This window comes from Manis javanica, chromosome 7, assembly GCF_040802235.1.
Source record: "Manis javanica isolate MJ-LG chromosome 7, MJ_LKY, whole genome shotgun sequence".
In the NCBI taxonomy this organism is placed as follows: Eukaryota; Metazoa; Chordata; class Mammalia; order Pholidota; family Manidae; genus Manis; species Manis javanica.
The window spans coordinates 65037781-65054360 of NC_133162.1; the positions used below are offsets into that span (position 1 = coordinate 65037781).

The 16580-nt window shown below is 34.7% G+C and overlaps 1 protein-coding gene across 1 annotated transcript in view; it reads right to left on the minus strand.

Annotated features, from left to right (window-relative positions):
* Positions 1-771: 771 nt before the first annotated feature.
* ATAD1 (ATPase family AAA domain containing 1) overlaps positions 772-16580 on the minus strand; it is a 49688-nt gene continuing 33879 nt past the window's right edge. Inside the window, exons 7-10 of the mRNA XM_073241078.1 lie at positions 13933-14022; positions 11626-11676; positions 4783-4916; positions 772-2450 (exon numbers count right to left, since the gene is read on the minus strand). Of these exons, the coding sequence (XP_073097179.1) occupies positions 2330-2450; positions 4783-4916; positions 11626-11676; positions 13933-14022 (396 nt within the window). The 3' untranslated portion in view covers positions 772-2329. The remainder of the gene's footprint in view (positions 2451-4782; positions 4917-11625; positions 11677-13932; positions 14023-16580) is intronic.

Genomic DNA, 16580 nt, shown 5'->3' on the forward strand with positions numbered 1-16580 from the left:
TGCTAAAAAAATTCAGCCTGGTCAAGAGATATGTAAATCAGTGTGTAAAAGTAACAAAACTAATAATGTGACAGCTAACATTTTGAGCAGTAACTGTGTCAGGCACTGTTCTAAGTGTACCACTTCACTACACAACCCTGCAAGGTAGGTGCCACTGTCATGCCATTTTTTAAATGAGAAACAGGCTCAGAGAAGTACCTAGTCCAAGGATACACTAATTAGTGGGGAGCCTGGATTTAAACTCAGGCAGTCTAACTCTAGATCCAGTACTCGTACCACTGCCACTGGAAATGAAGATACATGCCCTTAGAACCTGGAATCCAACTACATGTCAAATGCATGTCTACAGCGGAAGGACAGATAATATAGCACCAAAAGTTCTTAGAAATCATATAATAAAGCCTCCCTAATTGCTTTACGGTTTTAAGATGCCTAGGTTAGTCATGACTGCTGGGATTCATGTATTTCTCTAACTTCATTTGATGATTACCATGATAAACTGAATACTACTATTAGATACCGAATTTAAGAGAAGTAAAAACAAAGTACATGAGGAAGAACGTATCACCCTTAATTTTCCGATTTGCCATTAGATTAAATGGTTACTGAGATTCACACTAACACAAAATAATGATCAGATATGAGAATGTATCTTTTTTCCTACAAGTGTGAAAGCTACACAGCAAGATAAATGCAGTCTAAGGGTAAGTTTTGTAAACTGAAAATGGCCCAGAAAATTTTATATTACTGAAAAAGACCGAGTAGAGAAAAATCAGTAAAGAGACCTCTTTATTACACATTTATAAAATAATAGCATAATCTTCATTATTAAAAATGGAGACAAAAAATTTTATTTTTGTTGTTTTGCATTCAATTTTCAATCTGCACATCTTATAACTTGCCTTTTGTTACCCCGATTGTTCTCCTGCAACCTCTACCCCATCTCCAAGCTCAACTGAATAAGCTATCCAGGAGGTTCTAGTGACTTATTACCAAAGAAATTATCCAATAACCTCATGAATAGAGACTAATAATCTTCAAAAAATACAATAAAAACAAAAATACATGAAGCATAATTTAATCTTTGTGCTTATTCACAGAAGGCACCTCAAGACCAGATTGTGACATGTCCCTTATGCTGTGTGTTTAAGTGCCTACAACAGAATTTTGGTTAGTGAAATTTTGGACAAAAATTGTTTCATACGTAATGCACATAGCATCAAATGGCTACAAATACAATTTGGGAATTTTGAGGTGTATATTTGTACTAACTAGAGCACAATAATATGCTAAGAAAACTTTAAAAATTTAAGTTATAAAAAATGAGTATTCTTAACACATTTAATAACAGCTACTTGTTTTACACTATCACTTCATTTTTGGCGACCAAGTTATATTTGATCATAATTAAAGAACATACAACTTTAAAATAACATTACAAAACCATGGTTACAACAGAACTGTTACATTAAATGAAGAAAAGTCACATACATGTATTGAATGGCACTGGAGTTTTTCAAAGCATTCTTCTGAAAGACTTTCAGTCCACCTTTATACCAATTTAAAAAATGTCTACTCAGTGTGCTTACAGGAAGAGGGGAAATCAGTGTTGCTCACACAGTGCCTGACAATTCTTTGATGCTTATCACTGAACAAGTATTTTTATTTGATTATTCTAACAACCATAATAACAGAGCCATGTCTAAGTATTCAGATGTGACTGATTAGACTGCAGAGAAACGCTCAACTTAAAAAAAAGCGATGACAAGTGGAAATGGCTGAATCACGGTACCTTTTAGACACAACCATAAATCTCAGTTTCGCTATATAGTATTTGGTACTTTCTGATTCAGTAGTCGAGTTGGGATAAAAAAAAGTTTCTGTTTTCAAACATATCTACAGAATATCAATATAAAATGAGTGAATATATACATTTAATATACACATACATACACACACATACACTCACATATCTAGAAACCAGCACTTAACCACATCCCATTTCTCACTAATGATTCCATGAATTATTTGCTACTTTAAGACCAGCTTAGATGCTATAAGGCTGCAATGTATGGCTAAAGAGGTCAAACACAAGCACCCACACTCAGGCTGGATTACACTGTTCCTCCTCATGATTTTTGACAAGTAGTAATACCATTTATATAACAACTATATCTCAATAACTTAGAATTCAGAGTATAAAACCCGTGTCATAAACATTTAACACCCTCCCTTTTTACTGACCATTCCCCTTCCCTTCTTTTCTATTCCCAGTATAAGAGGGTACACCACACCAGATCACACTCAACTGCACAAATGATCTTTACTCTTAATCTAAACAAACATGTGTCAAAACATTCTGAAATGCTGCATCCTTTGATTTCTTCATCTTTTCAATTGCCCGATGCAGGTCCTGTTGTTGCACAGGCCGAATTTCATCTTCATCATGGCTAAAATGAAAACAAAACCACTAAAGATTCAAACAATTTTAGAATACAACTTCCTAAAATATCAAGATTAAAAAATGAAGTCTCTTCCCTATCCAACACCCCCAAAACAACCACAATTAATGGCTTCATGTTACTTCTTCGAGGAATTACCTATGCTTATACAAGTCTCAAAAGACTTTTAAAAGCAATGCCTGCTAAGAGGTGGGAAGCTGAAATGACTGGCCATAGCATTATAGCTGCAGTAACTAAAATCAAACACTTCTCACCAAGAATATAAGTATAGAATGTTATCATAAGGTAAAAATGTTACATGAGGGTATGTCAGTTTAAATGAGACTATAATTCCAATTAAGGAATCAAAAAGTATTCCCATAAAAACTGGAATTTAAAGTAGCCTTCTTACATACATATTTATGTACATATTTAGCTTCTGACAAACTGAAAATAAAATTCTTTGTTATTAATAGAAACCAACACTCTTAAGTCCTCCCCACTTCAATAATGAGAAAAACAAAATGCAATAACATATAATGTCTCTTTCGTAATCTATGAACACTTAGGAAAGAACACTCAGGGGGAAAGTTATGATAATCCAAGTTTATTAGCCAGATTTTTCACAGTGTAATATAAAATTTTTAGGGCTTTGAGGACAGAAGAAAAACAGGACTTTCATTATTAACATAATTTATTTAAGCAAAATTTGTTTATAGTTTTTTTTTCCTCCTCTTCATCTTATAGATGAGAATCAAAACCTTTGGAAGGTAGATCCTTGGCTACAAAAATTAGTGAAGTATTCCCAACTTGAGCACTACAGTAGGCTGGCTTTATCTGGTAGTAAAGGAATGGAGTGACCTTTTCCATGCTGGGGCCGCAGGGGGCACTACAGCAGGTCCAGAGCTAGTGCACACAAAGCTACTGGCTGACGGAACAGCTTTCAAGCAAACCCTTCCACAACAGGAGAAACTGTTTGGTGAGGCCGCTACAGCAGTGCACTGTAATTCACACATGAATGACTATGACAGGCAACCTCAGGACCCTGAGTGAAAGCTCTAGGGGAAGCAGAAGGGAGACTAAAAATCACAGGGGCAAAAGGCAGAGAACTTATTTAACATAAGCCCCCAAAGTACACCAGTTTGGTAAGAGTCACAGAAATTCTTCACTAGAAGGCCAATATTTTGAAAAGGGACTTAGAAATGCAGTTACCCTGGTTCAGGGCAAGTGGTCTTTTGGGAAACTTAAGGGACACGGTTCATCAGGGCTGCTATTCCACCTCACTAGTAGCTCTTCTGGAATAAGGTTGGTATAAAATTGGCTTTATCAAGCTCGTCACATCTTAAAACTGGTTTCAAGTGAACTGTTACAGTGGTAAATAGTTTCTTTGTTTAGTACAGGCATACTTTGGAGATATTGTGGGTTCAGTTCCAGACCATAACCATAAAGTGCAAAGCATGATAAAGCTAGTATAGTGACAAAGCAAGTATTGCAATAAAGGGAGTCAAACGAATTGTTTGTTTTCCCAGTACAAATAATTATGTTTACACGATACTGTACACTATGAAGTGTGCAGTATGTCTAGTAAGAAAAACACTCTATATATGTATACACCTAAATTAAAAAATACTTCATTCCTAAAAAGTATTAACCATCATCTATCTGAGCTTTCAGCAAGTCATCATTACTGACCACAGGTCACTGTAACAAATGTAATAATGAGAAGGTTTGAAATATTAGAATTACCAAAACGTGACAGAGATACATAAAGTGAGCAAATGCTGCTGGAAAGATGGTGCCGACAGACCTGCTTGACCCAGGACTGCCACAAATCTTCAATTTGTAAAAAGTGGAAAATTTATTTGCAAAGCACAATAAACCAAAGTATGCCTAAACTTTATTGCTAATAAGTCGGAGTCTAGCTCCCAGCAATACCCCTCACCCCATTTACTTGTGACAAGGTACTCATTTCCATATGAGATGGAACTTAAGAATTTAAAATGCAAAGCATTCCAGAAGTACTACAGAACCCTGATTTCCTACTAAAAATGGGTAAGCCTACATTTCTGTCAGCTTTCTGTGACTCAGTCTATGGATTTTCAATAGCATTCAGCTTTTGTTTCTTTCTCTTCATTCCTGACCCTCCCTACGACCAATTCCTCAATTCATTTCAGTACACCCTTTAGAAAAGAGGCCATAAGTAAAGTTGGGGATTGTTAATTCCAATTTACCTTGTATTCCTTATGCAGAGTTGTTATGGTAAAGCAAAATAAAAGAAACTAACCTAAAAGCCCTATCAGGGTTTGATAAAATATTAGAGATCAACTCTAAACATACATACCTTTCTTCTGATGCAGAATTAACATATTCTCTGACACAGAGAAGGGCAGCATCTCGACACATCTCCTTTAGGTCACTTCCTGAAAACCCATCAGTTTCCTGGGCAACTTCTAGCAGGTCCACATGCCTATCCACCTTAGGTAAATATAAAACATGCTAAATACACACACACACACATACACATAAAATACACTTCAAGGGATATATCCAAACAAACACTCCTCTCAGACTTAAAGAAAGTTAAATGTATCTGGAACAACATGGGAGGAGAATCATCAAAAAGTATTTTCACTTTCTAGAAGTTTCTTCTTTAACCATAAAACCTTAAAATTTGAAATCTTATTTTCCTTATCATTCAGACTAAAACAGCAAAGTAAGTCTCATTAGATATATTATGAAGTGATGGGGTAACAGTCATTCAAACACTGAAAGTTTACTTTGGTATTTCTTAGGAAGGTCTTGAGTTGACACTTTTCTATAATATGTTCAACATACTTGGCAAATAGCCTGCAACATTAAGTCCTGAGCCTGGTACAAAAACCGTATTCCACGGCAATACTCTAACATTCATTTTAACTGTAATGCTTTGGTACTCTACTATCTCAACACTTAACTTAGCACCTACAGCCTTGCTCCCCAACCTAAGTTTATATAGTCAAGTCAATTAAGTGATAATCTTGGATAAATAACTGACTTTGACATGTATTATCCTCATTTAATCCTATCAGGTAAGTATTCTCATTTTCATTTTCAGGTAAAAGGCCTGGAGAAGTTAAATAAATTGCCTAATGTCACACAACTGCCAGAGTCAGGATTTGAACACATGTAGTAGAGGTCTAGCTGTATTTTTTCACACACAGCTAACTATTTGTCATAAAATTTACTTTCCCTCATTGATTTGAAATGCCACCTTTATAAGTTAATAAATTCCCATTTGTTTAAGTAATAACAATGTTTAAGTAATAGTGGAAGACCCAGTGTTTAAGTAATAATAGCAACTCTACACGATGACAAAAGACTTAGAGGTGGGGCCTATTGTCAGCTCTGCAACTGTGACTTCCCATGACAGTGTTCTCTTTCCTAAGTGTGGGGGTTAAATAAAGAGAAATCATATTCTTTGATAAAAAGAAAAGTGAACCCAGAAGTAGGTGTGGAGCAAGAAGCAACGATAAACAAAGAAAATGGTAAATATATATTAAACTAAATAGCTTTAGTATATGAACAACAATAACAGTAATTTAATTTGGGATAGAGAAATCATATAGAACTACAATGCTAGATGATAATGTAAGACAGAGGGGACATCATCATTAAGGCATTCAATTAAAGTCAGAGCATTGAAAAGAGCAGAAATAGTAACTAGGGTTTTAGTTACATTTAAGAAAAAATTTTAAGGGTACCACTAGAAGACAGGAGTAGAATGCGTAACTCCCAAACCAGCAGAGAAGCAGGAAAAAGGGAATGAAGAATATAAGGGCAACACTAAAGAATGCAGAATGGGAGGGAGGAGAAAGCAAAGGAAAAACATCATAATAGAAAGCACTAAAGAAAGAATGAATTCAAATTTATCAGGAATCCCCACAAATGCAAACAAACTAGGCTGATGAAGACAAGATTAGACTGTATAAAAAATTAAAATGTAGCTGAGGTTTATATTAGTTATACCTTGTTGAAGGGGAAAGTGAAACAGGTTTGGTGTTACATATAAAAGGAAAAAAAAGTTGAAAGTGAAAGACTGAAAAAGAATATACAAGATAAGTATTAACCAAAAGAAAGTTAATGCCGTTCTATTTACATCAGATCAATAGATTTTTACTCAAAGTGCATATTTTGGAATAGAAGTCACACATAATAATAACATATTCACCAGAAATATGTAATAATTCTGCACTGGTATACATCTAAAAACATGGCCACAAAATATATACAGCAAAAACCAATACAATTATATAGAGAAATTATTCCATGATAACAAGGGGAAATTTTAACCTTAAGTCTCCTATACTAACATATCAGACCGTGAGTCATTCGTTCGGGCTAGCAACTGTTGCCCATGTCACCCCTGGGATCCAATGTGCACACGCAGAACACCTGACACACTGATGGGAGGCAATCTGTGTGGTCTGGGTGTTAGTCCTTTGCTGGGTACAGGTTTGCAAACGTCTTCCTAGTGGCTTGTTCTCTCACTGTGTTCATGTTACCCTGTCATACTTTTAGGAGCCTGAAGTCTGATTAGAGTTATACTTGCTTATTTTCTCTTCCTTTGTAGTTCATATTTTTTTGTGTTTGAGGAACTCTTCTTACATGTGTAAATAAGGAATCAGATACATACAATAATCTAATTTCTCTACTGTTTGTAACAGTGAAAGAGTAAAAGTAATTTACCCTATACGTGTATTGTGTACCTACCTGTACATTTCATGGAACCGATATACACTACCAACTGCAGGACAGCAGGCGACTAATGATAAAAGGTAATACAAGGTCATTTGCGCATGTTTAAAATATTTTGTTAATTTAAGAAACTACTTAAAAAGACCTTACAAACTATACTGAGAGATGTTAAAAATTAGCCCTCTTCCCTCGACCAATCCACACCTCTACCCTGTATCCTCTGACCACTCCTTTATTGGGCCCTATTATGTTCTAACCACTCACAAGTCTTGTGCATGACAAGGTGATTAAGTTACAAAGATGAACAAAAATTACTCTGAAAAAAGATTGAAAAGGAGATGATTCTAGTCACTGGGGGAGCAAGATTAATAAAGAGGTAGTATACCACAATGGTTCAAAGAGAGGCTCCACCACTAGGCTGCTAGTGAGCCTGGGCAACTGATGATGTAACTTCCCTGGGTTTCAGTTTCACCAACTGTAAAACAGTCCTACTGTGTACTCCTTAAGATGAACTGATGATTAAGTAAAACAATGTATGTGTATCTCACCACAATGCTTGGCACTCAGCAAGCATTCTAAAAATAACGCTATTTATAATAACTTTTAGCTAAACCATGGAATAATGAAAGAAAATCATTTTCATTAGGTAATTATGAAGGCAATTCCCAAGTTAAAAAAAGTTTTCAGTACTGGGAGCAATACTGGAATAAATCAGTGGACACCTGAAGGACCACAAAACAACAGCAATTATTTGTGTGTACTTTCTATACCTACCATTGGCTGTACACTTGCATGGTGCTCTAAGCATTTTGCATGTATCATTTAATTTAAATTCTCAAGATGATTCATGAGATCACTGGTATTACCTCCAATTCCCAAGTAAGAAAAGTGAGGCATAGTACTCAATATTATGTATGCAAGGTCACACGGCAGGGAGTGGTCAAACTAGAATGCAGGACCCTCAGTTCTGTCTCTAAAGCCTATGTTTATTAACTATTCTTGCTATGTTACAATGTATAAATTCAGGTTAGTTTGTATGAAATAAAACTATCTCCTTACTGTAGAGTCAGACGTGACACTTATGTAAGGTATACATTTTATTAGTTCTAATTCTTTTTATACTTAAAACTTTAAGCCAAAGCCACTACAGTCCTTTTTTAAGTGAGTTATGTTAGGACCTATCAATAAAAATTGTGGAAGACCAGATAACTTATCATTTCAAAAGCTTCATTCTTTTTTTCAGAGAAGTAAAACTGATAAAATATAAAAGTCTGGTAACTCTATTTGCATCAAAACCCTAATTCTGCTCAGCAATGTATGAGCATGATGGGGCTCATTTTATTATAAATGTGTACACTAATGTTGTGAGGCATCTTTTATCAAAATTAAATTAATTTCTTTCAGATTCCTGTACCCACGAGAAATGAAATTCCCTGTACCCATGAGAAACGTAATTCTCAAAGAATATGTGGTGGCAGAATTTTGAAAAACAAGTAACAATGTGCCTTCAGCATTAAATGCCAGTTAGTGGGAAATCATGTCAGCAATTATCCAGAGAGAATTCATATTTTGCATCCTAAAACTGATTAGAAACTAATCCTTTCTCCTTTCATAAATAAGAGACAGAATGCTAAAAATTCCCTGTACTCATAAGAAATGTAATTCTCAGAGAATTTCCAAAGATACACTGTTAAAAAAAGAATACTGAGACCACAGTTTAAATTAGACATAATGAGTAGTTTCTTAAGTTGGAAAACTTAATAGCCTCTGTAAAAGACAGCCACCTTATAAAACAAAAAGCTTAAATCTTATCACTTATATTCATCACCTATATGTAAACCATCTACATCACCTATAACAACATTAAGCCATGTATATGGTTCATAAATATTAATTCCAGCCATGCAATAGTATCTTTCATTAAGATTTTCAAAAATTAAATAATTTTATTAGTTAACATAAAGTCTCTGCAAAATTGTTAGCAACTACCACTATCTAATACTTATGTCCTTATATGTTACATTTCAAGCCACATCATAGCTAACCTAATTCCCTGGAATTGCACAAAATATTTCATGTACACTGTAGTTTTTAGCCCTGTTTTCCATTAAAACTTATAAAGCCTCAGTAACTCAAACAGTGTGGTGCTGGTACACAAACGCATGAAAGACCAATTACCTGAGTGCAAAGTCCAGAAACAGCTAATATATATGAGAATTTATTACATGATAAAGATGGCATCTCTACTGAGGAAAAGACAGCCTATTCAATATATGGTTTTGGGACAACTGGGTATCCATCTGGAAAAGTTCTATTGATATTGCACATTATATATCCGGATAAATACTAAATACAGCAAAGATTTAAAAGTAAAACATCAAATGATAAAGGACATCCATATAATACGTATCTCCTAATGGAAAAATATAATTCTACCTAAGGAGTAGTCCCACCTTCCCTCATGCCAAGCTGAACTTGAATCTCATACAGTCTATTGATCTAACCACCAGTTTTAAAGGAACAACTGCTCCTTGCACAATCAGCAAAATCCAGACTATGGAAAAATCTGGACAAATGCAACCTGGTTTTTTCCAGCAAATAAACTGAAAGGGGGTGAGGGAAAAGGAAGAAAGACAGAAAGAATTTATAAACTATAGATTAAAAAAGATTTAAAAACTATCAAATAATTGCCAGTTATGAACTTGTGGATCCTGAGTCAAATACACATTATTAAAAAAAATGACATTTAGAAGACGAGTGGATACTTGGACACTGAATGGTAATAAATTATTGTCAACTTTTGTTAGGCATAATAATGGCTAAGAAGTTAAGTAAAAAAAAAAAAGAAAAGAATTTTTCCTTTTAGAGATAAAATTAGAACTATTTACAGATGAGATGTGAAGGGAAAGTACAGGAGGTGGGAGAGCAGACAGGCTAAGGATGGAGCAGATTAACCATGGGGATTGGTAGAGATTTAAGGAGGGAGGGAACAACCACAATGCAGGTGTCTGTCACTGTGATGACTTAATTTCTAAGTTTGGATAACAAGTTCAAATAGTGAGTTTGTCGTAAGTTTAGGACAGCAAGGAAGACCATGTTATTAATATATGTGGCTACAGAGTTTTGAAATACAAGAAGCAAGATTTGGAAAATACAAAAAATGCCTTTATAAACAAGGGAGTGAAAAGGGCCTTTTAAATTTAGATTTCAAGATCCAGAAGCCAGAAAGAGGGGGAAAAAATTCTCAGTGAATTAAAAAAAAAACAGGAAAAAATATTTTCGAATCAAACAGAAAAAGGGCAGAATCTCCCTAATATTATAGTTTCTACAAATCTATAAGAAAAAGAACAATAAAATGGAAAAATGGGCAAAGAATAAGAAAAGGTATTTCACAGAAAAAAAATTAAAGTGCTTCTTAAATATATAATGCTCATTTCATCCCTAAAGAATGCAAAATAAAGCTACAATGGGAACAATTTTCTACCATATTAGCACAAAGTTCAATAACATTCTGTTGGCAAGGCTACAGGAAAAGAGGCACTTTAATAATGCTGGTGTAAGAATAAACCAACATGGACAATTTGGCAATAGCTAACAAAATTATAGTATCACCCTTTGATCTGGTAATTACTCTTCTACTCACCCCACTAATATCCTGCACAACTGTGAAATGTACAAGGTTATTCAATGCAGTATTTGTGTAATAGGGAAAGACCAGAAATGACCTGACCGTTCTTTGATATGGCACTGAGTAAATCATGGTATAGCCACGCAATGGAATACTATGCACTGTTTAAAAAAAAAAAAGAGCAGAATAAAGAAACTATATGCTAAAATGGAAAAGATCTCAAAGGAAAGTGAAAAATCAGTGCACAGAACAGTGTACATATGTTTATGTAGAAAATGGAAGAGGATTAACAGTACATAGTCTAATTAGCTGGTAGAGGCAGAGTGCCATCTGAACAGATACAGAAGCACATGGGAGGCAGGGAGACTTTGCCCTGGGTAACTTTTAATGTATGTATTTTCATTTTTGAAATCTATGACCATATTACCTATTTAGAAAAACTCTTAAACATAAAAACTGTTAAAGATTTTGATTATCATACTTTCTTAAATCTAAATTCTAACTCCAAAAAATACTGTAATTAAATTAAAAAAACACTTCTGTACAAGAGAAATGTATCTTCTGTAACCAGAGAACAGTTTGAAAATATCAGATGAATTTCACCTGTAGATGTGAAAACACATGGCTTCTTAAAAAGCAGATTAGCTTTAATTTGTTCAAATATATCATAGTTATTGAGTTACATGAGCAACCAAGAGTTTTACAGTAATTTCAAAGTCAAGTTCAAAGCTATGTTATTCTCAGGTTCCTTTAACATTTCTAAAATTTATGAACATGAACATCTTATTTATAGGATAAGGAAAAATGTAATTTCCTACTTACATTTTCATTTTTCAAGATGAGTTTTAGGATTGCTTCTCTTTGTTTTAGAGCCTAAAACCAGGATAGTTTCCAGTTAGCATTAAACAAAATAAGCATCCACTAGATTTCCTACTATTTCTTTCTTCCTTTCTTCCCTTGTAAACTACCTGACAGTACCATTAGGAAATGACAAAAACTCTGATAGAGGTCACGGAAGCTATTGGCTAAAGCAAGGTCTAGATTCTAGACTCTACAGTAACGATTTGTGGTTGTCCCACTGAACTGTATCTTCTTAATCTGAATCCACCTAACACAATATCCACACCCTGAAAGGTTTCTTGAGTAAATAAACACCTACGACTACCAATATCTTTCCTCTGCAGTTCTACAAATATCCTTTTCTTCATTAGGAAGCTTCTGAAAATTTACCATTGCCATAAAATTTTTACCAGTAATTGAAGAGACAGCAGCAATACTGTCTTAGTTCCCTCATTGCAACATACAACTTCCATGTTCACTAATTTAAATTAGTGAATTTTTAGTGTTGATAGTGTATTTGTTTATATGCTTGTATGCTTTCTCCCTCAGTGATGCTTCATGTTATTACATGAGAGTACAGAAGTTCTCATAGAACCCCTTATATATATATCAAACGCTTTTAAAACTTACTATGGCTGAACTCATTTCTAATCCCAAAACTACTGAAAAAACAGAGCTCGTTACAATGAGTATCAAATCAAATGACCTGAAAAACAAAACAAAACCCTGCTGTTTCTCTAATTCAAGCATGTTAAGCATGAAGGGTAAGTAGGTATTTTACGTGATCCCCAAAACTACTTTATATTAATGAACATTTAACTTGGAGAGGAGTTTATTTAAGGTAAATAAAATCATACATTTTCACATCAGTTATGTAATAAGGAAAAGTTTCCCTGTAAATGTGTGTATATTTGCTAAAAACAGAATGAATAGGGGTTAAAAAATCCCAGCTTCTATATAAACAGTATACAAATCTGTAACAGATTTGATAACTACCAGTCATGATTAATATGTGCTTCCACACCTTCTTGCCTTTGTTCAGTCTGGCAGGAAAGCCAAATTCCTACCATCCTTCAAGGACCGACTAGATTCTATAAATTTTACTAACTCCTCAGACAGAATCATTAGTTTTCATCACCTCAGGTTCTCACAGTTCTTTAAACATACCTTTGTAAAGTACATTTTACATCATTTATTTATGTGTCTGCCTCTCATCTAACACAGTTCTTTGAAGACAGGGACTATGCTCCATTCATCGCAAGTAAGTTTTATAGTGTCCTACATCAAGTTGAAACATCTCTTCTTTGATTTACCAGGTAAAATTTCTAGTAGAGTGGTTAAGGATATGCACAGCCTCAGAGGAGCCAGAGGGTGCTGCTATGACAAACAGCTGACCAGAGTAATTTTAGAGAAGCCACTAACATCAGTTTTAGGAGATCAGTTTATTGCCATACACTGCTAAGTTGCTGAATATAAAATGGAACAAATGTTTTTTAGGGAGAGATTGTAAATGGTATTATAATATTTTTACTTAAAAAACTGAAAGGAATGACACTACAAGTTCTGTGTAGCTGTATGTGCAGCATGCTGATTGTATGGCACATACATTCTATTACTAATCCTGCTTTTTTTTCTTCTACTTAAAGGCAGACAAAATTCAAGATTTGAGGATTTTGTGCAAAAAGTATAGAGCATCACTAAGTTGTAATACCTACTTGAGAGTACTTCTTAACTAACAAAAAGAATGTTAGAAAGAAGACAGTAGTGGTTCCCCACCACCCTAACATTCCCATTCTTAAGTTAAAATATTCTCACTAACCTTAATGACTGCTCATTAATCCTGTCAGAAGAAAGAACAGCCAACTGCCAATAACTAATCAAATAAATCCCAACTGTTCTTCCCATCAGGCCTTCTGAACAGAACAATTCTTTAACCCCAAGCCCCCTAATTCACCTTATGCTAAATCAACACTTTATTTTAGATTTTCTTATGTCCCTTTCATAGGTAACTTGCTACATTTTAAAGAAAATCACTGAAGTGGCTAAGCAAACTTGTGTAATTCTATAATGTGAAGACAAGCAACATTGAGAGAGAGAGAGAGAGAGAGAGAGAGAGAGAGAGGGAAGGGAAAGGGAAGGGAATGGAAACAACAAAGAAGCAATTACAGGGATGCTCGCCATACTCCTTCCCTTCCTCTCATAAACAGTAAGTCCTAGTAAAAAATCATTCCCTTCTTGAAACAGTAAAAAAAGTGAATTTTTACTGTTTATAATATTAATCAAACCTACAGGCTGGTTGATATGAAATCTCGTAGGCATTCTTCTCATTATAGCCGAGTCAAGATCCTGAGGACGATTAGTAGCTCCCATTACTATGACCTAAATATATAAAGAAAATACAAGGGATTAAACCAACCAGTAATAACCCTTTAGGCTGTTATTACTAGGGCTTAGAAGATAAAGAAAATTAAGGCACGTTTAAACTAAAGCTTCTAAAAGATCTGATTTTAATCTAGTATCACTCAAATATTTATAGATACAAATTGAAATTAATCCTAAATAGATCAAATGATAGCGAAGCTGGTAAGACTAATGCATTTCACCAAATTTCTAGTAACTAAAATAATGTACTATTTATTACTTAACACATATAAAGATTAAAAAAAAAGAACAAGACTGTATTTGCAATATACAACTGCTAAATGTAACTAAAAAGCCATTCATGGTATGCCTTAGGAGGAGAGAATCATTTCCCCTAAGTGTGAGGAGTCTGGTGACAGGAATAAATACATGTCCTTTTCCAGTAGATTTCAAATCATCATCTCATGGCACTATCAACAATGCAGGCGATACCTTCTCAAAGCCAGTAAGACCCCAGGCAATCAAACTTTAAGCAAGGGCAGTGGAATAAAAACAAGTATCAAAATGCTGTCCAGAATTTTAAAAAGAAAAAAAAAAAAGAGATGGTAACCTGCTGGCCCTGGGTCTGCGGCACTTATTCATACCGGATGGAGAGATGAAAGATCACCACAAATAGAGAAAAAGATACCCAGAACAAGTTAATTTCTGAAAGGCTTCAATACTGCCACTGCAGTAATAAATAATCCAGCAACAGCACATATTTGCTATCTACAATGAAATTTATTTACAGTCTAATGGAAACATTTATTTAATATTACTTTACTTCAGCCTAAGAGGTCTTAAATTTCCAAAATAATCCAAAATATAACTTCAAAACATGTTGAAAGATCCAGTAAATCTTTGATTCTACTCAACTCTTTACATTTAATGATACTCAAAAGCCAAATTACTTTGAATTAACTGTGAGAAGCTGCCACCTAGAGGGAAAAGTGTTAAGTAATATAACTTTGAGAAATATTAGTTCTACAATAAAATGCAATTTTGTATTTGGGTTAAGTGATCCCTAAAATCAAAATATTTATCCTCTTACATAATTTTCAATATTTACTGAAACCCTACAACTCTATAAAGGAAACATTTCCTACCAAATGTAAAACAAAAAAGCCTTACAAGTGATCAAATGAACTAACTGCATAAGATAAAGGATGACTATAAGCACATTTTGAGCTTGAGTTATATTAACTGTTTAAAGAAAGATTCAAAGTGCTATGGAAGCTTGTTGAAGACTGATCATACAAGTTATAGAGAATCACAAAAAGCACTGCACCTGAGGCAGTACTGAAAAAAACTGAAAAATGGACTGTATTTTGAGAAACAGTCCAGGCAAACAAACAGCCTAAAACAAACAACCAGTATGGAAGAGGAAACGCAAAAAACTAGGACCAAAGAATCCAAATAAATCTAGCGCAACATGGCCTAATGCACACAGGATAAAAACCAATATTCATGATGAAAAAAGCAAGAGTAACTGAAACCACTTGTTTTACTTAAACAAATTTTAAGGAGTGATTTTGAAGGGCAAAAACAGATAATCTTTACACATATATGAACTCTAAGTAATAAAATGAACTGAAATTAAAAAACAGAAGCAACAGTAATTTGTTTAGTATTTAAGCAGCAAAATCAATCCACTTTTTAGTTTCTGGTTAAGATTTTTAAAAAACTTTAAAACAGAAGATCGAAGATGGCGGCATGAGAGGTGAGACAGAGAATTCCTCCCAAAACCACAGATAGTATGAAAATGTAGTTAAGTGACACAACTAACCCTGAAACAACAACAAGAAAGAAGGCTGAACCACACTGCACACAGACCTCACGAACAGAGCAGACCTTACCAAACAGGCCTGCTGGCACCAGTTGGCAAACCGCCAATCACTGCCCTGGCATCAGGCCAGCCAGAGGGAGGCCCCGCCTATAACACCTAGAGACGCAAAACACAGAGGCTTATACCTGTGTGCTTGGCCCACTGGCTCTGACACCAGAGACAGGCACCACAGACGGTATTCAGGGAACAGATCTTTCCTCACCCCAGGCACCAGCTTTACTCCCCTACAACCCCCACTCTAGGGGCTGAGCACCTCTAGAGACTGGAGCTTCTGGGCACTAGTGGGCACCACACAGAAATATGAAACGTCAAAAGAACATGGTTCAGACCAAAATCTCACAAACCCCAGAAAAGGGGTCAAATGAAACTGAACTCACCAATCTACCTGAAAAAGAGTTCAAAATAAAAATCATGCTTATGGAGGTACAGAAAAATATTTAAGAACTCAGGAACGAATTTAAGTCAGAGATTCAATCATTAAGAAATTCCATATCTGAAATGAAACATACAATGGAGGGATTTAAAAGCAGATTAGCTGTAGTAGAAGAGATGGTAAATGGAATAGAAATTAGAGAAGAGGAATACAAAGAAGCTGAGGCACAAAGAGAAAAAAGAATCTCTAAAAATGAAAGAATATTGACAGAATTGTGTGATGAATCCAAACGGAACAATATTCATATTATAGGGGTAC